Source organism: Lynx canadensis, chromosome A3 (genome assembly GCF_007474595.2).
Source record: "Lynx canadensis isolate LIC74 chromosome A3, mLynCan4.pri.v2, whole genome shotgun sequence".
Taxonomy (NCBI): domain Eukaryota; kingdom Metazoa; phylum Chordata; class Mammalia; order Carnivora; family Felidae; genus Lynx; species Lynx canadensis.
In genome coordinates, this window is record NC_044305.1 from 26248530 (window position 1) to 26270372 (window position 21843).

At 51.4% G+C, this 21843-nt stretch overlaps 1 protein-coding gene across 1 annotated transcript in view; it reads right to left on the bottom strand.

Annotated features, from left to right (window-relative positions):
• Positions 1–465: 465 nt before the first annotated feature.
• Positions 466–21843, bottom strand: part of TM9SF4 (transmembrane 9 superfamily member 4) — a 53884-nt gene continuing 32506 nt past the window's right edge. The window contains exons 4-18 of the mRNA XM_030309826.1: positions 21550–21718; positions 21320–21449; positions 20052–20175; positions 18623–18741; positions 18382–18493; positions 16952–17022; positions 14245–14377; positions 13120–13201; positions 12949–13024; positions 10044–10127; positions 8321–8496; positions 7745–7808; positions 6333–6452; positions 5397–5486; positions 466–2429 (exon numbers count right to left, since the gene is read on the bottom strand). Of these exons, the coding sequence (XP_030165686.1) occupies positions 2280–2429; positions 5397–5486; positions 6333–6452; positions 7745–7808; positions 8321–8496; positions 10044–10127; positions 12949–13024; positions 13120–13201; positions 14245–14377; positions 16952–17022; positions 18382–18493; positions 18623–18741; positions 20052–20175; positions 21320–21449; positions 21550–21718 (1700 nt within the window). The 3' untranslated portion in view covers positions 466–2279. The remainder of the gene's footprint in view (positions 2430–5396; positions 5487–6332; positions 6453–7744; positions 7809–8320; positions 8497–10043; positions 10128–12948; positions 13025–13119; positions 13202–14244; positions 14378–16951; positions 17023–18381; positions 18494–18622; positions 18742–20051; positions 20176–21319; positions 21450–21549; positions 21719–21843) is intronic.

Here is a 21843-nt window from a genome sequence, read left to right on the forward strand (position 1 = left end):
AAGGGAGAATCCCAAGGCTAGCCTTTGAACCCCTGGATCTATCCATACCTGAAGCCGAACCACTCCTTTCCTTGATGACTTACGAACCAGTCAATTCCCCTTGGGACATAAGACAGTTTGACCTATGTTTCTATTTGAAGGAGTCTTAGAGGACAGAGAGGTGAAGTGAGTTGGCAGTAAAATATTGGAGCTGGGAATCCAAAACCAGGTCTCACTGCTACCCAAGCTCAAACTTGATTGCCACTTCCTACCTGTGGGACCAGGGCAGATGCCTGCGATTCAGGATGGAGGGACCGAGCCAATGGGAAACGCTATGGGCTTGTACCACACAGGGGAACAGGGGCCTGAGCTCCCGAAAGCCTGACATGAGACTGAACTTTGAGGGAAACCACTCAGCTCAACCCACGTAGGGACGATGTCTCACCTCAGGCTCCTAACCCCTTGAAGAGATTCAAGAGACAGGACAACAGGTCAATGGCATATTTATTTACAATCGGACCAAAAAAAGGCATACAGGCATCTTTTAATTAAAAATAATAATGATGATGATTAAAAAAGTCAGAAAAATTGATGATGTTTGAACCTTTTATGAGGAGTCCATTTCCTAATTCCCCCCACCCCCAAAAAAGAGAACCTCTTAGGGAAAAAATCCGAGATTTGAATGAACAAAAGCCTCCATTATCATTCTCTACCGCTTGGGTTCCCTTTTCTCCAACCTGATTCTTGGTGGACACCGTTTGGCGCTACGGAGTCACTGTGAGCAAGGTTGAGAAGTCCACTGGTTTGACTGGTGGAGCTGGTAGGGGCTGCTGGGAGAACCTGGAGTCGGGGTGCAGGGTGTCACGGGGGTGGGGTGTGTTCCGAGCTTAGCCAGCATCCTGAGCTTTGTCTTGTGGTGGGAGTCCCAAAGGGGCTGATGCAAGGGTGAGCGGCTGTTACTTAAACGCTAACCCCAGGGTGGGTTTGGCCTCTTGCAACTTAAGAACAAACGTTTGGTTTGGGACATGCACAGGGTGCACAGGGGGTTGGGTGCTGACAGAGGAGCCAGGCTTGCAAAGCTAGCTCCCTCTTTCTAACTTGGCTCTTTGCCTATTCCTGGGAATCGGGGAAAGAGTGACAGAACTGACCTTCCGTCTTCCTTCCCACAAGCAGGTGTCACCCAAGGAGGCAAGAATCAGACAGACGGGAGATGGAGGTGGAGGCGGAGGGGATGGGTCTGGCTGAAAGAGCTGAGCATGAGCACTGAGGCTGGGGGATGTCAGGGATAGAATGCCTCTCTCCCCAGCCACCTAAAGGAGGGCATCTGAGGTCTCCCGGCCTTGTTCTGTGCTGGTAGGGAGAGTGGAGAGGGCCCGCTACCAGCACACTTCGCAAAGAGCAGCAACCCCCCGGGGAAAGAACTGGGGAGCAATCCTGAGGGGTGAGGACCCTTGTCCCAGACAGACACGTGGATGCTTGGCTTGACTCTGTAAATACTTGGCCCTGGATCCAGGGTTTCTTGGCACGCACAGTTCACTGCAAGTCTCTTCTCTGGTCCAGCAAACTCCCGCTGCTCTGAGCAGGGGTGAGTCCTGCTGTCCTGGGGCACTTGGCCCCAAGTACTTCCCGGGGTTTTTCTTGTAGCAATAAGACTTGGTCACCCTGGAGGCCTGGCTGGAAGCCCTGCTTTGGGCAGCCCTGGGAGGAGGCTGGGGGGAGAGAAGAGTGAGGGAGAGGGCTGGTAGAGGCTGGTCGGCACTGATGATGCACGTCCGGGCTAGAGCTGGGCTTTGTCGCGGCATCAGAGGTGAGGATGGGCCATGAGAGGCTCGGAAACCTCACCGAAGCCCCAGAAGGCCAGGCGTTTCCTCTTCCAGTTAGTTGTGGGGTGGCCAACAGCCTGAGGAACTGAGGTGGAGACAGTGACCAAACCCAGTGTCTTGGTGATTTATCCATCCTGGATCCTTACGTTAAAAAAACTAAGGAAAAAACCCCCAACCAAAAATAAACCTGAATAAACAGGTCTGAGAGTTCCTGCTGGAGGGAACTTTCGTAGCACTGAAGAAAAAACAACCCACAAAAACCTCATCCCCCACAGAACTGGAATAAATTGATGAAGAAAAGTCCAAGATTTATCTACAGGCCCTCCCGCCCCCCACGCAGCCCCGGGATCCAGGAACACTGTGCCAGGAGTTACATTCCAAACGAGCAGGAGTTATTTTATTTGCGTGCCTGCAGTTCCCCACGCAGAGTGGCTTCCTGTCCGTGGACAGAGTGGGCCTGGCCATGGTCCACCCCCATCAGTCTATCTTCACAGCAGCGTAGATCTTGCGGACAAACATGTAGGCTGCATAGAAGCCAATGGTGCCCGTGAGAAGCCAGAAGGACAGGACCATGAGGGCCGTGTAGCCAAAGTACAGGAGAGAGGGGATGAACTCGACGATGTCCAGCTGGGGCGAGTGGAGAGAGAAGAGAGGGGTGGACACTTAGTGTCAGCCTGCCATGGCCAACCTGGACACCACCCCCCCCCCCACCCTTCTCACTGATCTTGTGATGAAGCGGAGGCCTGGTAGGGGAAGGGGCTTGCTCCGAGTTGGCAGGGAGGGGCAGGCGGAGCTCACAGCCATGGCGAGCCTTCATCAGCAGCAGGGCCCGGGTACCGCCTTGAGTGCTCATGACCACCATGGCAGGTTTTTAACCAGCCACAGACGGGGGACAGAGGGGTCTAACACCACCCATGGTTCCACAGCTAGGAAGCAGGAGGAGGTAGAATTTAAGCCTTGGGCTGGACGGCTGGGGGTGTCCAAGGCCCAATTCCACTATCCTAGGCCATTTCTTGTGTGTGTGTGGGGGGGGGGGGGGGGTAGGGGTAGGAATCTTCCTGGAGAAGGGCCTGAGAGCTCATTGGGAGAGAGAGAGGAGCCAGGGCCAGCATGCCTTAGGAACGGCCACAGCTGTGTCACTTCTTCACCCTGCACAGTCCCCAGAACAGCATGGCAACAATCCTGGATGGCTGGAGCAGCAGCCAGGAGGTGGTGGGAGACAGGATTAAAGAGCAGGAGCCACCATTAAGCCAGCCTACAATCCTCTCCTCCTAAGAATGCTTCTGTCACTTTTGTTAACATCTCACAGGGAATTCATCTTGGAGCACGCTGGACTCTCCTGCAGAGTTTAGGGGCCTGGCAGGGATGCCAGAGACCTGTTTGTGGTGGTGTTTGCTGGGCTGGGCAGAGCTAATCTGGAACCTTGGTATCAAGACCTACTCGGCACACCAGGGCCTGAGTGGGGCCCGTGCTGGGGCTCATGGGCAGACACATGGTCACAAAATGCCAGGAGCTCGGAAGAAATCAATATATCCTCTAACTGGGGGGTGAAGGCCATGTTTTCAGGCTTAACCCTCCCCAGGTTCATACTTTCTCGTGTCTGGAGATGGGGTGAGGGAGGTAGGGGACAGGACAGTGGTAGGTAAACCCAGTGGCAAAACCAGGAAAGGTACAAGGCAAATAGGCAAAGCTGGAAAGGCCCCTAGAATTCAGGCCGGCCAAGGCTATCATTTTACAGACAGGATCTGGGGCTGGGGTAGAGGTTTTTAGAGCAGAGAAGAAAGACTGGGGCACAGGGAAGAAGAAAAGGAGATCATGATATGACCCCGGGGGCAGTCTAGGAGGCCCTGTAGCTAGGTTTCATTTGCCCAACACTGTCTCCCATCTTCCATCTTCCCAGTGTTTTGGGGTACCCACTCCTTTACTCTGTGGCCCTGCTGGGGCTGTCAGTTTTAACACAGAACCTAAGCAGGTCGATCAGAGGACGCCATCCCATGGGACCCGAGGAGCAGTGAGGGATGGCATGTAACCCAGGCCAATGAGCATCTTCCCTGGGACTGGTAACTTGACGGTAGAGGAAAGATGTTCTTTTAGCTCTAGGGCTGCCACTGGCATCTTTCCACTTTGAGGCAAGATCCTGCATGCAGATTAAAGCCAAGAATACACACAGAGCTGAGGAATGGATGTGGAGCACCATCTGAAATGCTGGATCTAACCATGCCTGAAGCTAGAACTCCAGCTTCTCAAACTTCCCAAGTTATACCAGTCAATACATTCTCTTTTTGCTTAAGCCAGGTGGAAATGAGTTTTGGTCACTTTCCGCTCAAAAGTTCTGATGAATACAGGCTATAGAGGAGGGAAATTAGATTTCTTCTGGATGATTCCAGGAAAAAGAGGATGGCCTGAAGATGGAAGTTACAGGGTGATGGATTCCAGTGCGAATCAAGGAAGACTTTGATAATGACAGGAGCTAACCAAAGAGACTGAGAATGCCAGGAGGGAATGTCTTCTGTCACTGGAGGTGCTAGAGCAGGGGTCAGCAAGCTTTTTCTTCAAAAGCCAGATAATACATAGTTTAGGTTTCTCAGGCCATGTGGCCTCTGTCACAACTATTCAACACTGCCACTATAGTGTGAAAGCAGCCATAGACAATATGTAAGTGAACGAGCATGGCTGTGTTCCAATAAAACTTTATTTACAGAAACAGGCTCACTGGCGCACGCACTATAGTTTGCTGACCCCTGAACTACATGGTTACTTGCTGGAATCTCTGGAAAAGAGGGGCACAGTCGGCAAACCGGAAGCGGGGGAGGAATACCATAGGATGATCCACACAGTTCTTTCCAACCTGACGATTTGGCCAAAGGGTGTTCTAAGCCTCCACCAACTGACCTGTGACTCTGGTTTGGGAGGACACCCTGGTTGCAAGCAGAGAGGACTCTGCTTGTTTTTGGATTTTGGAGACCTGAGGCACAGCGGGTGAGGCCGTCTTCGGTGGTAGCCTTGGAAGGGAGGGGTCCACCACAGTGAGCCCAAACTCCTCTCAGTGGCCCATCCATCTGGCTTATGTGTCATGCACAGACCTACCAAAACCACTGTGGCAAGTGGGGATCTGCTTGTGTCCTTCTATGCCACCAGTGGGTGAACCCGAGTTCCTAAATTTGGGCGCTAAAGCCTATTTCGGAATGTTCTGCTTTTATCCTCATTAACTCTCTCATCTACCTTCTTTGTTCTTTCATATTCTTGCTCTTTCTTTCTTAGTTTGAGCTGAGTACCTCATTATCAGTGTCTCCAATTTCCTGTGAACAGTGCTGTAAGGTGAGAGATTTCCTTTAAGTTCTGCTTTGGCAGAACTTTGGTATCTCACAGGTTTCGCATGCAATATTGTGCCACTTATCCTGAAGGCTTTTGTCTCCCAAACACACAGAACACAGATGCTCTCTGTCCTAAAAGGCAGCATGTTCTAGAACACAATGACTTTGGTTCTTCCCACTGTTGGTGGGAAAGACTCAGACACTTGGGCGTTCCCCCAGCACCCTCGTCTCCACCAACCTGCCCTGAAAGGGCTGGGGGCTCCCTCACACAGGGCAGTACCTTGTTAACAAAATAAAAGATGGCATAGACAAGGACGTAGAACGCAGATCCCCCGGAGACCAGGAAATTCCTCCACCACCAGCGGTAATCCTGAGGAGGAAACAGAGCAGAGTTATCATCTCTAGGCACAATCTCTCTTCCCCAAGTTTCATGGTTGCCTGAGGAGCTAAAGACCCTAGATAAGAACAGTAATATTTGGGGTAATGGGAATGTTTTCTATCTTGACTGTGATCATGGTTACACAACCATATGCATTTCTAAAAATTCACTGAACTGTAGACTAAAATCGGTGAACTTTATTCTGCATACGTTATACCTCAATTAAAAAAAAAAAATCAACAAGGACCACAGCAAAAGAGCAGTAATAACAACTAACATTTCTTGAGCAAATGCTCGCTGCAGGCCAGACACCATTCTAAGTGTTATACATGAATCAGCTCATCTACTCCTTGTAGTAGCTGAGTCAGGCCCTCTTGCTATCCTGTCACATGATGAGGAACAGAAGACATAGAATGGTTAACCAACTGCCCAACCAGGGCTTCTAATGGAGGAGCCAGGGATTCAGCTCAGGCTGTTTGTCCCAGAGCCCTTCCCAAGGGGCTCCACCAAGAGCTAGTCTGCAGAGGGAGGGAAGGTCGTCCCATCTGCCTCAGCTACTGGAGAAACCACTACTGGAGTGGACTCTGTACTGACAAATCTAAGTGTCCTTCTGTCAAGTCGCAGTGACTACTCCATGTGACTATGCTGTGAGGTAGGGATTCTTAAATCCAGTCTACAGCTGAATAAATGGGGGTTCAGCTAAGTGAAGTGATGTACTTGCCTAAGACCTCATAGCCAGAGGAGGGGGGCCCACATGGGAAACCCAGACAGCTTCATGACCCATCCAGTCCAGACCCAGCTTTCCTCACCCCCAACTCTTGGCCCCGTTCCCCTCACCTCTGCACAGAGCTGGAAGTACACCATGACAATGCTGATTTGTGAACACGACACCACCAGGATGATGAAGACAAGGAACAGGAAGCCAAAAAGGTAATAGAACTGATTCTCCCAGATTGCCTGTGGACACATCACAGCTGGCCTTCAGCTAGCCTGCCTCCACCCAGCGACCCCTTCCCTTGGCACATACTGCCTGTTCTCGAAAAGCCACCCCTCAGTTCCAACTGGCACACCACCTGCCATCAGGACAGGAATGGAGACACCATCATGATACCATTGGGGCCTGTAGGCCTCGCATGTGGGTCTGACTGGCCCTTCCTCCCTGGAGCACAGGGGGAGCCAGGCTGTTCTCAGGGAGGAGCTGTGGCCTGGCTGATCCTGCAATGGGTGGGCCCCAGCCTGAACTTGACAACTTGTAGAAAATAATGAATCCCACCCAAATCAAAATTACACAGCAGCCACCACCACTTACGGGCAGCCTACTGTGTGCCAGACAAGGTGCTACATGCTTTATGTGCATCTCCAGATATAAGCCTATGAAAGCGTGGCCATTCATGGATGAGGAAGTCAAGGCTCAGAGAGGCTGGCGATTGGCCCAGGGTCACACAAAAAGAGTAAGGTACCCCCTCTGGGGGGCAGCCAACCCATCCTCTGACCCTTTTCCTAGGTAGGGCTAGGTGGCCAAGGGGGTCTCAGCAGGGAGGGGCTGGACCATTCCAGAGCAGCAGATGCTGGGCCAGTATATCAGCAGGGAGGGGCTGGACCACTCCAGGGCAGCGGATGCTGGCCCAGTATAGATTTGGTGCAAGGCACTCTAGGTGCAGAGTGCCGAGCTGGCTCAGCCAGGTGCAGATGGCTCTAAAGAGCCCTTCTGCCAACTTCCATCTTGGCAAGCCTGGGCAGGAGTCACATCATCCCAACAGCTACTACTTAACAAGCTCTGCTTGAGTGCCAAGCCCTGTGCCTTTTATAGACATTGTCACATTCTAGCCTCACAATAATCCTGAGAATTAGGAATCACTCCCCCCCGCTTTCCTGAGAGTTCAGAGTATAACAGGTAAAAAGATGTATAGGGACCTGGAAATCAAATCAGATGCCATGATGTTAGTCATGGTGGAGACTGGCTGCCATATTACTGACACAGCTTCTATTTACTGAGCACTTCCCACACACCAGACCCCATATACGATGGCCTATCTCATTTATCCTTCCAAGCCATCTGAGGGGCAGGAGTGGACACCCTGAGAGCATAAATGGGCCTGTCTGAAATCTCTCAGGTGGTAAGAGGCAGAGCACATAAGTGGAGGGACAGGGACGAGGCTAGTAGGGGTGAAGGTTGTGTGTGGAGGGGCGGGGGAGCACCCTACCAACCTCCTGGGGCTGACCTAGCCCTGGGGAGAAGCAGTACTCACACTGAAAATGAAGAAGAGCTCGATGAACATGGCGCCGAAGGGCAGGATCCCAGCCATGAGAATGCTACGGTAGAAGGGGAGGGTTAACACCGCTAGGAGAGCCGGGCCACTGGGCATCCAGGCTCTCCCAGGTAGCATGAGATTGGTGCTCACACAGGTGTGGTGGTTCTAATTCTCTGGCATACTTTTTGGACCATGACAGCCTCCTGAGAAAGAGGCAAGCTGGGCATCAATCTCCTCATTTTATAGATGGGGAAAGTGAGGTACAGAGAGGTGGCATAACTTGCCTAGATCTAAGTGATGGTCTTCCCCTGTCTCATCTGCACTTTTCCATCCCTCCCTTCCCTATCCTGGGGGTTCTTAGGCCAACACCAAGTCTGGTTACAACTTGGTCTCCTTAATGTGGCGTCGAGTTAAGCTTTCACGAAGTCTACGAGAGCCTGCTGGAGCTGCAAAATACCAGGCACAACATCCCAGGGGAGGGTACCCTGTTCCACGTTCTAAGGAAATGGCTCAGGGCAGTGTCCGCCTTGCCCACTCTAGAATTCCCTGGCCTCACCCCTGCCAGAGACTCACCCAACAAATCGGTTCATGTACCACCGCTGTTCAGGGATCTGCCGGGGAATCTGGTTGGTGCGCACAGGGTTGTCATATGGCTGCTTGCGGAAGCCGAAGTAGTAGCCCAGGTAGACAAGGGGCAGGGAGATCCCGAACCACATGCACAGCAGGGCCACCATGGTGGGGAAGGGTACCTGCGGGCACAGTACCGTGAGGCCCCACAAGGCCCTGAAGCTCAGGCCAGGGGCTATGCAGGGAGGAGGGGGACCTAATGGGTCCCACGGAAGGCAGGCCACCACAACGGAGAAGATCCTGCAGACACATCCCCCACAAGGCTCCTGGCCAGAACCTCCTGGGGCTGATTCAGCCCTGAGGAAACATGGAGGGCAGCTTGAGGACCTTAAAGAAGGAGCCCCGGCATCCCAGAGGGGCTCGTCATCCAGGGAGGAGGCAGGAAGCAAGAACATAATGGTGTGGTGAAGAGGCCAGGATGAAGAATTACATGGTATGTTAACCGAAGACAAAAGGGGAAAAAACAAAAGTGTACAAATCGTGTGTTCCCAATTTTGTTAAAATGAAACACTGTAATACACTATGAAGCCAAAAAAGCAGGTTATAAAACTGTATGTATAGGACTCCATTTTAATAGAAACATCCCAGTATTTATATGTATATGTGCCTACAGAGGCCTATGCTGAAAAGTTGACAGTACTTCCTCAGATGGGATGTAGGGATTATAAGTGATTTTTCATTTTCTTCTTTATCCTGTTCTACACAGTATTATGTTGTTACAAGAGTCATGCAAACTGGAAGAAGTGAATTAATATATACAAAGTGTTGAGAACAGTACTTATTCCAATGTAAGCACAATATAAATGCCTGCTGTTACATTGCAATTTTAAAGTTGTATCATTCTATTTTTAAATATAGCTGAAAAGACTGCAAAAATATACTACAACTTCTCTGTACTTTCCAAAATTTCTACAATGAGTATTTATAATGAGCAGTTGGTAACTAACTGGGAGGAAAATGTTGAAAGAGAGAAGGAACACAGGTATAAAAGAGGAAGTGAGAGGATGAACATGACTCTGTCTTTCCTGAGGGCGGCTTCCCCAACCGCTGCAGAGAAGCCAGTCCACCGGCACCCCGGACTCCCAGCCTCACCCAAGGACCTCTGATCAATGGGCACCTGCAGGTGGAGGGGAGGCGGCTCTCGCCACTGAGGCCAGGATGGCAAATGCCTGCCCTCCCCCTCCACTGCAATCCTGCCACAGGATCAAAACCCACCCCCAGCTGAGTCTGCAATCCTACTCCATGAGTCCCGCACAAGTTACTACCGATGGCCGGGGCTGGCAGGGTCCCCGCTCTGAGGGCAGGACAACCTGCGGGGGCTGGTGTTGCGGGACAGGGACAGGCGGAGAGCCTTGTTTGGGATACTGACCTAATAAACCCACAGCAGGCAACGTTCCCTTGGCCGAGGCAACGGGAGATTCCCCAGCTGGCCCCTGGACTGTGGAAATCTCCCTTTAGAGAAGTGAGCTCTGGCCAGCTGTCTGCAAGAGCCCACAAGAAGGCCAGGGCTGGAGTATGGGCAGCCGGACGGGCAGGGCTGGGGAAACCCCAGCTCGTCCACAGCCCCTGGGACTGGGAACAGAATGCTGGGGACTCAGAAAAGGGAAGGGAACAGCAGGAAGTGACCTGTGGGAGTGGGACCGAGCATAGCCGGCCCTCCCTTACTTACTGCTCCTGATGAGTGCTTTCCCCAGATGAAGCAATTCAAAACGAAGCAGATGCCAAAAACCACACCAGGGTACAGCGTTGCCGTCTGGAAGCAAGGGAGACCAAGTTGGGGGTTGCAACTAGGGAGCTGCCACCCGTTCCAGTGGGGTCCCCAGAATGGAGGCCCTCAACCCTCCTTGTCCCTCAGGACTCAGCTCAAGGACCATTCCTTCCAGAAAACATTCCCTCAACTGCCCTTCCCCTGCCCTCATCCCAGTCTGTGAATATATATTGTTACCTGGTCAATGTCTGCCTATCCCCGAGACTGGAAGCTCCTCAGGAGCTCCCCCTGCCCACTGAGCTGCTCCCAATCCTTAGAACACAGTAGCTGCTCAATACACATTTGCTGAACAGGAATGGCAGCTCCCTAGTTGCAATGAATGCAACTCCCTAGGAATGAATGAATAAAACTTCTATAAAACACCTATGTCCGGGCCTCACCCAAACAGCCTAGAGTGGTGGATAAGCTTTGAATCTTAGGGGCGGTGGGTGCTGGCCTCACAACACATCCTCTCACCTACTCCTCACTACATGCCTACCTCGATGGATAATTAACATTACCCTTTTTAAAGAAGAGGGCACTGAGGCCCAGCAATGTTAAATACACACCCTGACTCCACACAGCTAAGGGTGGATCAGAGGCTCAAACACAAGCAGTATAACCTGAGTCCCAGCTCCTGACCCACTGCGTTGTAGACCATCCACTCAGATCTCTTGGACTGGGGCCCAGGCAAACGGAACCAAAGCCCTGGGCCTACAGGAGCCTTCTTCACTGCTGTGGCTGCCCAAGCACCCAGGAGGGCCACTGACCACATTGCCTGAGGCCCCCTGCAATCTGGCACTCAACCTCCAATGCCAATTTCATCTTAGGCCCATAGCCCCACTTCCCCGCCCTCCACAACGGGTCACTGCCCTTGTGCTGTTATGCAAGCAGAGTTATCAACATCTCAGGGTATCTGCCTCCTGAGTGCTAATGCTGTGCCAAGGGCCTTCCATTCAGTTTCTCTATCCACACAACAACTCTGAGGGGTAGGTGCAACCATCCGCCACCGGAGATGGGGAAAGAGAAAGGACAGAGCCAGGACTGGGAACTAGGAGATTCCAGAACTCCAGACCACCCTGCTGGCTGCTTCCGCCCATCTGAAACCTTTCTCAAGGCCCACTTCATTTCCTCCCTTGTTGCGTGTTCCTGCTTCATACCACTGTGCAGCAGGGCATTCATCTGCCCTCCTGGCCGAAATTTACAGAATGGGCACTGTGCTAGGTACCAGGGGTGAGAACAGGAAGGTTCCAGCGAGGCAGACAGACCTGTAAATGGAGAACTAGCTCCATGGCACTATTTGTAGGCATGAGGCTCTGCCCAGGCTCCTCTGGGGTGTCAAGGAGGACACAGAGGTCAGAATGGAGGAGGAGGCTTCTAGAGGGTGACACTGGAGCTAGACCTTATGGATGAGGTGGGAGGAGAGAGGGGGTGGTTGGCCAGGCACAGGGGAAGACAGGCTGGAGAAGGGCAGATGAGTATCTGCACCGCTGTGGGCCGTAGCACATGCTCACCTGTGGGCAGAGGCAGAGCCCCAGGGAAGGGTCATCTCTTGCAGGGACACCAGGGGCGCCTAAGATAGTCAAGGGTCCGGGCGCGAGGTAAAGATATCCTAAACCTGGGCAAGAGTTCTAGAGCCAGAGCTGGAGCTGGGAGGGAATTCACAGACTGTCTGGCAGGAAAACTCTCAACACTTGTTGCCCGAGAGGAGGTGGGCAGGAGGCTGGGAAGCGACGCAACAGTCTGGCCTGGGGGTCCAGGTGAATGATGGTGCCCTCAGACGCAAGGCCCAGGTGCGGAGCAGAGAGGCTGGGTTTGGTGTGGGGCTGGCTGAGGGAGGTCCCAGGGGTGCTGTGGGAGGAAGAGCCGCACCAGGGGAGGTGGGGCGGGGTTCCACGCCTCCATAGGTCCTAAGTTCTTGGCACACCGTGGCCTGAGAAAAATACTCAATGCATCAAGAATTTAGGACCTTTCTTTGATCCTTCTAGAACAGTCCCCTTCACAGCTCTTCTACAGGGAGGGCTTAATTTGTGCCAGGGGTGTCGCAGCTAGAGCTCCCCTTGGGCTTTCGACAGAGAGAGAGAGAGAGAGAGAGAGAGACAGAGAGAGAGAGAGACAGAGAGAGAGAGAGAAGGGTTTCAGAAAGCTGGGACCACAAGCTTCTCTGAGTTTGGCACCAGGGAGTTCCTGGGTCCTGGAGGGCCTCACTTGTCTGGGAGAGGGGGCTCAGGGCTCCCTGAGAGGTAGGGTCAAGTCCCAGGCATCCTCCTGGGTTTCTACAGTCTTTTCTGTTGCCAAGAACTGTCCTCACCACAAGGAGGACAGAGAAGGGCAGGACCTGTTCTCCCCAAAGAGGAAATGGAGACAACAAAGTCCAGAAGATAGGCTGGAAGCACCACGGCCAGGCCTCTTTTACCCCTGGCGGGTATTTGTCTTTGCTCCATGGCGCAGGATGTTCTCTCAGCAGCCCTGGTGGTCAGTTTCTGGCCTTAAACTTTGACACCTAGGCTTGATGCCCAAATCCTGTTATTCTGAATTTTCTATTTCTTCTCTTGTTTGAGCCATCAGACAGTGTAAGCTAAAAATCACCTCAATTCAATCCTCTCTTCTTACAGATGCAGCAAAAGGCCCTTGGAGGTCTCAAGGTGCCTGTGGCGACAGCCCAGTGTTCCTGACCCTCAGGTGAGTACCCCCCCGCCCCAACTCTATCACTCTGCTGCTCTGCCTCTGGTCCTAACCCCCACCACAGACTGCCTACACTGCTGAGGAGCCTAGGAAGAAGCTTCTTGGCTCCACACCAACACTGGCAGGAGGTTAGGACACTTACACAGAAGGCTCCTTTCTTCCACCGATGGCCTTTTAGAGTGCGGTACAGACGGCCAGCAGAAAATCCACCAAACACCCTGCAGGGAAATGGGAGGGATCCACACCAATGGGATTTGCTGGCTGAAGGGCAGGCAGCCTATGCCAGCCCCAGAGCCTGCTCAGACACACCTACCCCATGAACATGAAGAGGAAGCAGGCCGTGGTCATGAGAGCTCCCCGGCTGGAGGGCGACAGCATCCCGAGCATGGCCACGACTGTGGAGGGAGTGGGGGAAGAGAGAGAGTCAGGGTGGCTGATGGCCATGGTCCCAGGCCCCAGCCCCCATCCCAGGATAGCACACAGGGCCCAGGGCAGATGAGGCTAAATGAGGCTCCCTTCTCCCTTGGCCTTCCTGACAGCACACTCCCTTCCTCTCTGCAGGGGAAGACCGGTCTCAGCTGCAATGCAGAGGGGCACAGTGGCACTGGGCCTTGGCTGGACACGTCTTAACTGTGGCTTCCAGCCCACAGAGCACTTGCAACCAGCCAGGCACTGAGCTGACAGACAGCATTATGAACGCCAGCTCACTGAATCTGCCCTATCAGCCCTCCAAGGTAGAGGCTGGTTATCCATTTCTCAAATGAGAAAACACGTTCGCAGAGGTTAAGTGACTTATCCAAAGTTACAAAGATTAAAGGCATGAGGCTGAGATACAAATTTAGGCAGATCAGTTGCTGAGAGATTAGATCTTAAAAGTTCTCATCAAAGAAAAAAAATTATGTACCTACGTGGGGTGATGAACGTTAACAAAATGTACTGTCGTGATCATTTCACAATCTATACATATATCAAGTTGTTGTGTTGTCTACCTTAAACTTACACAGTGTTATACATCAAAAAATAGTTAAAATGGAAAAAAAAAATTTAGGCAGACTGACTTAAGAACCGTCTATAATTACCATATATTAGGGTTTTTTGGGCTGTTCTCTGAGAAAAGACCTGATTTCGTTCCCAATGCCATTGCGGACTTGTGTTAGTCACTAAGGCCTGACTGTAGAGAGAGGCCGATGTCACAGCACTGATGTGCGGCTTCACTGATGGAGTGGGCGTGGTAGGCTATCAATAGTGCTGGAAAACTCTGAGGGGCATCACACCACCAGAGCCTGGTGCTGAGAGGACCCAGCCTTCCCACTGGGATGGCTGACTCTGTCTGGCCCTGTGTTGCTGACATGCCCCCCTTCTCCACTCCTCTCTCAGACTCAGGCCTGTGCTCCTCTGGTGACAGGACCCCACACCCAGCCCCACCAGGCCCACTCACAGATGACTATGAGGATCATACAGAAGAGCTGAATGCCTGAGCCCAGGAGGGAGCTGAGGATCATGGGGTACTGGGGGGGCCTGAAGACATCACCATGAACCAGCTTCCACCCAGACTCTTCCATGGTGTCTTCCTGCAGGAAAGGGTAAGAGAATGAGGCTGCTTCCTGGGCTTCGGAGGAGGCAGCTCCTGCAGGGACCATCCCCAAGGACCCATGCCACCTGACTAGGGCTGAGGGTCCCTCAGGTATCAACCAGCCTCCACTCTGACAGGGGTGTAAGCAAATGAAATAGCGCTTCCCAGAGAACTGTCACATGGAAAAGGAGGGCACAAATATGAGGCTGACAGCTACATAAAAGGCAAACCTCCTCTCCAAATTCCACATGCCTGGGGCATGAAAAAATAATTTAAACATCAACACAATGAAATGTTAACTCTGAGGAGTTTTGGGTGGTGAGATTTAGAAGCAACTTTTTTTTTAGCTTTTTTTTAATGTTTATTTTTGAGAGAGAGAGTGTGAGCGGGGGGTGGGGGTGGGGGTTTCAGGGAGAGAGAGGGAGACACAGAATCCGAAGCAGGCTTTAGGCTCCGAGCTGTCAACACAGAGCCTGATGCGGGGCTTGAACCCATGAACTGTGAGATCATAACTGGAGCCAAAGTCGGATGCTTAACCGACTGAGCCACCCAGGTGTCCCACCCCCCCACCGCCAGCTTTTTTTACCTGATTATAAAAGTAGTATGTGTGGGGCGCCTGAATGGCTCAGTTGGTTAAGTATCCAACTCTTGATTTCGGCTCAGGTCATGATCTCCCAGTTCACTGAGTTGAGCCCCACATCGGGCTCTGCGCTAATAATGTACAGAGCCTGCTTGGGATTCTCATTCTCTCCCTCTCTCATTCTCTCTCCCTCCCTCCCTCCCTCCCTCCCTCCTCAGCTCACACATGCGCATGCTGTCTCTCACTCACTCACAAAATACACTTAAAAAAATTATGTGTTCTTGTGTAATAAAAAAGTGAAAAAATATTTTTTTGGCATATGGCATGATATTCAAATGGACAAAAAGTAGAAAATTTTTTAAAAATCCAGAAAGACTACACAGAAGATATAAAACTCATAAGTGAACAGTCAAAAGTTTTTAAAAACCCAGAAAGACATAAAACAATGCCATTGTTTTGATACATTTCCTTTAGCCCTTTATATACGTATATGTGCATGTGTATATATAATTTTTAAACAATGGGATTGGAATCATACTGTATTTACTGCGTACTTTGTTATTTTCAGTTGTTTGATCATGAGCATTTCATCATTTCCAATAAATATTCCTTGCATTACTATTTTAATGTCTGCACAATTTTTCATTGTGTAATTGTACCATAACATAACCAATCCATTATTATGGAATATCAGGCTACATCCAGTTTATTCGAGTTATAAATATAGCTATAATAAATATTTCTAGACCAAGCCTTTGTGTTTTTGTTTTCCTTAGGAAAATTCCAGAAGAATTACTGGGTCAAAGCAAACAAATCATTTTATAGCTCATGGTATATAGACTGATTAGTTACTTTTCAGAAAACTACCAATTTATACTTGCTTGGGTGGTGTGCAAAGGTGTTTAGCTCAGGTCAACCGTGCCAATGGTAAGTATTATACTAAAAAACACTTGAGCTGATTTGAAGGTCCAAACTTTTTTTTTTTTTTAATGTTTATTTATTCTTGAAAGAGAGCAACCGAGCACAAGTAGGGGGAGGGGAAGAGAGAGACAGGAGACAAAGAATTTGAAACAGACTCCAGGCTCTGAGCTGTCAGCACAGAGCCCAATGAGAGGCTTGAACTCACAAACTGTGAGATAATGACCCAAGCCGAAGTTGGATGCTTAAACCACCTGAGCCACCCAAGTGCCCCACTGTCTTCTCATTATTGTTGGACTCTGTATTTGGGGGGGGGGGGGGGGTTATCCCTGAGGTAAAAATGGTTATTCGCAAGTTTACTAGCCATGTATAATCTATACATTTTTTGTTCCTTCTCACATTAGAAATTCTGGGGCTTTTTAATTCTTTTAACTGTATCATCTTTTTTCAAGTTTGTTGCAACTACTGTCTCCCACTTTTCTGTTTTGTGTGTGTATGTATTCTGACATGCAGAACAGTTTTTAGATTTTTTGTTTTAAGTAGGCTCCACAGCAAATGCGAGGTTTGAATTTACGGCCCTGAGATTAAGAGTTGCATGCTCTACCAACTGAGCCAGGCAGGTGCCCCCAGTTTTTAGATTTTTAATGTCATATCCATTAAGTTTTCTTTCTGTGATTTCTCCCAATCCTTTTGTGCTTGGAAATCAGAAAGCCTATCCCCATCATTTTGGGGATAAAACATTTTGGGATTAAACATTTATTTTCCCTTTCAAACTACTCTATGAAACACACACACACACACACACACACACACTCACACTCACACACAGTCTGATAGGCCCAGAGCCCTACTGCTAGTCTGCCCTCCCTCTCCAAGTCCATCCCTCCCCAGACACGCACGCGCGCGCACAGTCTGATAGGCCCAGAGCCCTACTGCTAGTCTGCCCTCCCTCTCCAAGCCCATCCCTCCCCAGCCCCCCCCCCCCCCCACACACAGAGTCTGATAGGCCCAGAGCCCTACTGCTAGTCTGCCCTCCCTCTCCAAGTCCATCCCTCCCCAGCCAAGACCTCGTACAATGTCATCCTCCTTGTTATAGTTGGCGATGTCCTTCCGGAGGGTCCGAATGATGATCATGCTCAGGATGCCTGAAACAAACGGGTGGGGAGAAGAGTTGTGAGTACTGCCAATACGGTCTCCTGGGCTGCATGCCCTCCTAGGCTTGGTGTTTTGCTGAGTGATGGCTGGGAACTTCCTCCAGTGGGAACTGGCTATGCAGCTGCCTCTCCTGAGCAGAGCTCTACCCCAGCTATCCAGACAAGGGCACACGGAGGATTTCCTCCCCAAGGGCAGAAAAGAGGGCAGGGGACAGGCGTGGGCAGCCAAAGCACAGTGCTTTTTATTCCAGGGAGAACAGCACCCAGCTGCTCTGTGGCTTGGTCTTACTGACTTCTGTAGCCTCACTTCTTCCCAGACTCACCTCTTACTCTGCCCTGCTTGCCTGCTCCTTTTGTCATCCGTTCACAGCCTCCTCTACTCTCACCTCACGCCTCTACCGGGGCTATTCCTTGCTCCCTTTGCCTGCAACGCCCCACTCTGCCCTGACTCCCACCCCCACTGCAAGACTCACTCTAGGCATCTTTGCCTTTCAACACACCAAATGGTTTGGAGGTCCCCTCACTTGTACCTCCACAGTAGCTCGTTTGCCTCTCTGGGCAGCACACGATAGTGGTTAAGAGAACGTGTTGTATGACCTCAAGCTAACTTAACATTTTAGGCTTAGCTCATGGAATCTGAAGGAATGAGAGGTTTGTAAAGTGCTTATTAACACAGCAGCTGGCCCTCAGTAAGTGTGAAATACAGAGCAGCGGGCATTATCTTTACTTCCCATATGATACTGAAATGACCAGTTTTACTCTACCTCTGCCCACTACCCTCCCCCTGCTCGCCAGCCTCTCACCAAGCCTGTCCTACTGCAGGGCCGTGGCCTTGCTGGACCAGTCCTTCCCCGGGTCTCTGAATGGTGGCTCCTCATTCAGAGAGGGTTTCTCTAAAGCAGCCTTCCACAGCTGGGCGTCTGGTCACCCTGTATCTGCTCCACAGCACTTATCACCCTCAGGTCTCAACCATGTTTTTGCTTTTTTGTCTCTCCTACCACCAGAACAGACTCTGTGGGGGCAGAGACTGGGCTGGACCCGCTCAATGCCACATCCCCGGCCTGTGGCAGTGCCTGCACAGCATGGGCAACAACAAAATCTTGTCGAATGAATCAAGGAAGGTGTGCACGAAGAGATGTATCTGTCTCTCCCTAGGGAGCTCTCCAAGGTAGAGACTGAATCTTCTTCACCTCTGCACACCTGATGCCTAGCACAGAGCCCTGATGTCTGTTTTGACCTACACTTGGCCCCCTGGAACACCCTAGAAGTCCCCCTTAAGTAATGTGATGCCTCAGACCTTCCTCCCTCACCCTCTTGTCCTCTCTACCTTCCATCCCACAGATCTCTCACCTGATAGGAAGAAGACCACCACGACGGAGTTAATGATAGAAAACCAGTGGATTTGCACATCACTCATGGTCAGGTAAGTGTCCCAACGAGAGGCCCATTTGATGTCACTTTCCTGGAGGGTGGCAGGGGGAGGGGGAAGATAGGGTGGAAAAGAAGCACTTAAGAGTCAGGTCTCTTGTTAGACAATTCCTGCCCAGACCAGAACCCGCCTCCCCTGTCATGAGCTCCAGCCCCTTCTCACCTCCCAGTGTACAGAGTAGGTGAAGTACAGCTGATTCTCCTTGGTGGGGTCAATTTCCTGGGGCGAGGAGCTGGTGCCCTCAGGCAGGGTGCAAGAACTCTTCTCGTCTGCTTTGATGTCTGTGAGAGATAGAGACTCAGTCTGTTCCTGTGGGGGCCAGTGACACTACCCATGGGCTGTTCTGTGGGGGCGGGGGGAGGGGGCCCTCAGAGGACTGCTGCTGGGACCCAGGGTCTGAGAAGAAGCAAGACAGTTGTAAAACTGTGCATCCCAGAGCCCTGACCTTCCTAAGGGCCGTTGGGGATGAAGAGAGGCATGTGCTGGGTGTGCAAGAGGGGGTCTGAGACCCTCATTTAATGTCTTCCTTCACTCAATTCAAACATTCACGAATTCACTCACCCTCACCAAACAGGAAAAATACCACCGATTCATGCTATCATGTTTTCTCATTCACTGTCTCCAAAGGCCCAACACTTCAGTACTGCAATCACTCAGATGCTTCGTTCTTCATTTACTCATCTGTTCATCCTGTTATCTGTCCACTAATTTAACACACAGTAAGAACCTACTACGTGCCCAGTACTGTGCTGGAAACAAAATGGGGAGAAAAGGAGACAGAGTCTCTAAACTCAAGGAAACAGTTGAGGGGAGAGATGATGTCAAAAAATCCCACGGCAAACGTAAAGCTGTGCTCACGACACTCACCAGAAGGAGGGGCAGCACAGTGCTCTGAAAGCACAGGATCTATGTCTTACATGAGATTTCTGGGTATGACTAAAAACGAGGTTCCATAGCTTAAAAAGAAAAACAAAGAAAAAAAAAAAGCCAGAAACCCACTACCACCTGGACCAAGGCCAGGCCTGCTAAATCCAAGTATGTCCCATGGTGAGCAAAGGCTGACAGGTGAGAAGCTGGACCAGGTCCTATCAGGCCTATAGGGCTAGGGTTGGGCTCTCAGATTCCTGCACAACTGGTGACCTGGGCCAATTCTAGTCTACGCCAATCACTCACACAGAGGAAAAGAAGCACAGAAACCAGCTGCCCGACCGCTCTGCCTGCCCCTTTGTTCTTCCAACTGAGGGTAAGCCGGCTGGTTCTTATGAGAGGCCTAGCCAAGTCCCAGTGGCTGTGTGTTCTTGGCCAGGTCACCAATCTCTCTGAGTCTCTGGTTCCTCATCTATGATCACCACATACCTCCAGGGGGTGCTGGGAGGTGGTAAACTGGGAAGGTGCCAGGCCAGGACACAACAGATGGCAGCTCTCCCCTTGCTCGTCACCTTTTCTGATGGGAATGCAGTGACCCTACCTTGGCCGGGCCCATATAACACAGTGGCCTATCAGCCGTCTCAGAAACGAGTGTGAGAAGACCCTGGGTGTGGAAGCCCAGGCCCATCCAGCCCTGCCCCTCTGGTCACACCTCCCCACTCACCCTCCAGCCTGATGCTCTGGGGAATCACCTCGAAGCGGACGACGCGGTACGTGTGCTCCTGGTCCTCTTCCAGGTCCTCCCGGTGGTAGTAAAGGATGAACGAGAGGTGATTGTGCAGGTAGATCTAAAACAGCGATGGAGAGAACAAAATACCAGCAGTCAAGAAACAGCCAGAGAATCACCCCAGGTAGCAGGTCCCTCCCCTCGTCCAGCATGCCGAGCTATTTCAACCTGCCAGAAACACTGCTCTCACGGCACTCCCCACTCAGAAACCCTCTAGGGGTCCCTGGGGCTTAGGCCCACCATTCAAGGCCTTCTATCATCTTCTCAGACACCTAGCTCCCCCGCAGTCTCCCCTGACATCTCCCTGCCCCGTGCACAGTCCCCACTCCGCAGCTGTGTTCTCACATCTGCTGCAGCTAGGACACCACCCGACTCCACTCAGCTCGAGCCTACCTAGTTTTCAAGGCCCACCTCCTCCATGACAACCTGAACGCACAACAAGCTCTTCTGAACTCCGCTGGCATCAGTCGTCATGGCGCCAGCACCATCAGTGAGCAGCAACTAGGACTTAAGATGCAGGGTCTACATGGTCAGTCCTCTTCCTAATTGGTACCAGAAGCCCTTTGAGGACAGGGATTATGCCTCAAAAGAAATGGTTTTGCCTTTTATTCCCCCACGCGGTAGGAGTTCGTTTAGAAAATTAGAAAGATAGGAGAATCACTATTACAACCATTGCCATTATCAGCATATTTCTCAGAGGCTGTGCTATGAAGCAGACACACAAATTATCTGATTTACACTGCGTAACAACCCCAAAGGGCGGGTATGGCCATTACATACATTTCACCGACGAGGAATCGAGGGCACAGTGAGGAAATAGGTAGGCTCAAGGTCACTCAACAACTAGTAGGTGGTGGAAGTGAGATCCAAAACCCAGGAAGCCAGCATGCTCTAGACCACTACAAAGCTCTCTTTCCTACATACTGACGGAATTCTGCGTTTTTTCTTTTGTTTTAGTCTTATAAATGTGGAATCTAACTTTTTAGGGACTGTGCCTTCCACTTCCTGTGTAGCATCTGCCAGAGCCTTGCCCAAAGCACTCGGACTCTGACAGGCCATGCCTAGGGGCACTAAGAGAAAGCTGCCCTGGCCATCCTACCTTTGTGATAAACCTCTAGCTAAATATATCCTTCCCTGGGGCCCCAAGAGCTCGTGCCTTAAAGGGTGAAACTCCCACAGCCCTTCAGCCCGCCGAGACACCCTACCTTGTTGACATCCGTGAAGCCAAGCCGGTAGCCATGCTCAAACTGCACATCCTTTTCCTTCTTCTTGTCATCGCCTTCGCGGTTGGAGTAGAGCTCCAGCCGGGTGGCCACAGGCAGGTTATCGGCAATGCTGGAAACCGAAGGCCCGCTCAGTCCCTCTGGGCCGCCTCTCCCGTCAGTGCCCTCCCATCCACCAAGGCGAGGCTTGCAGGGAGCAGAGGACAACTTACAGGTGGACATAGTAGTCTTCCGTGATCCGCTCGGCCACAAGCCGGCTCTGTTCCACGGTCAGGGTCACTGGCTTGTTGGACTGGCTACACAGAACTTCACACTTCTTTTCGCTGTTCATTAGCACCTGGAAAGGGGTGTTGACAATCCGGTCCCCTCTCAGCACCTCTCCTGCCGTAAGAGAGACAGAGGGATCTCAGAGTTTCAGCCCTGAGGTTGCTGAGGCCAGCAGAGCCACGGGGACACCGGGCTGACTTGCAGGGCCTCTGGCAGTTCTGCACCTGGCACTCAATGCT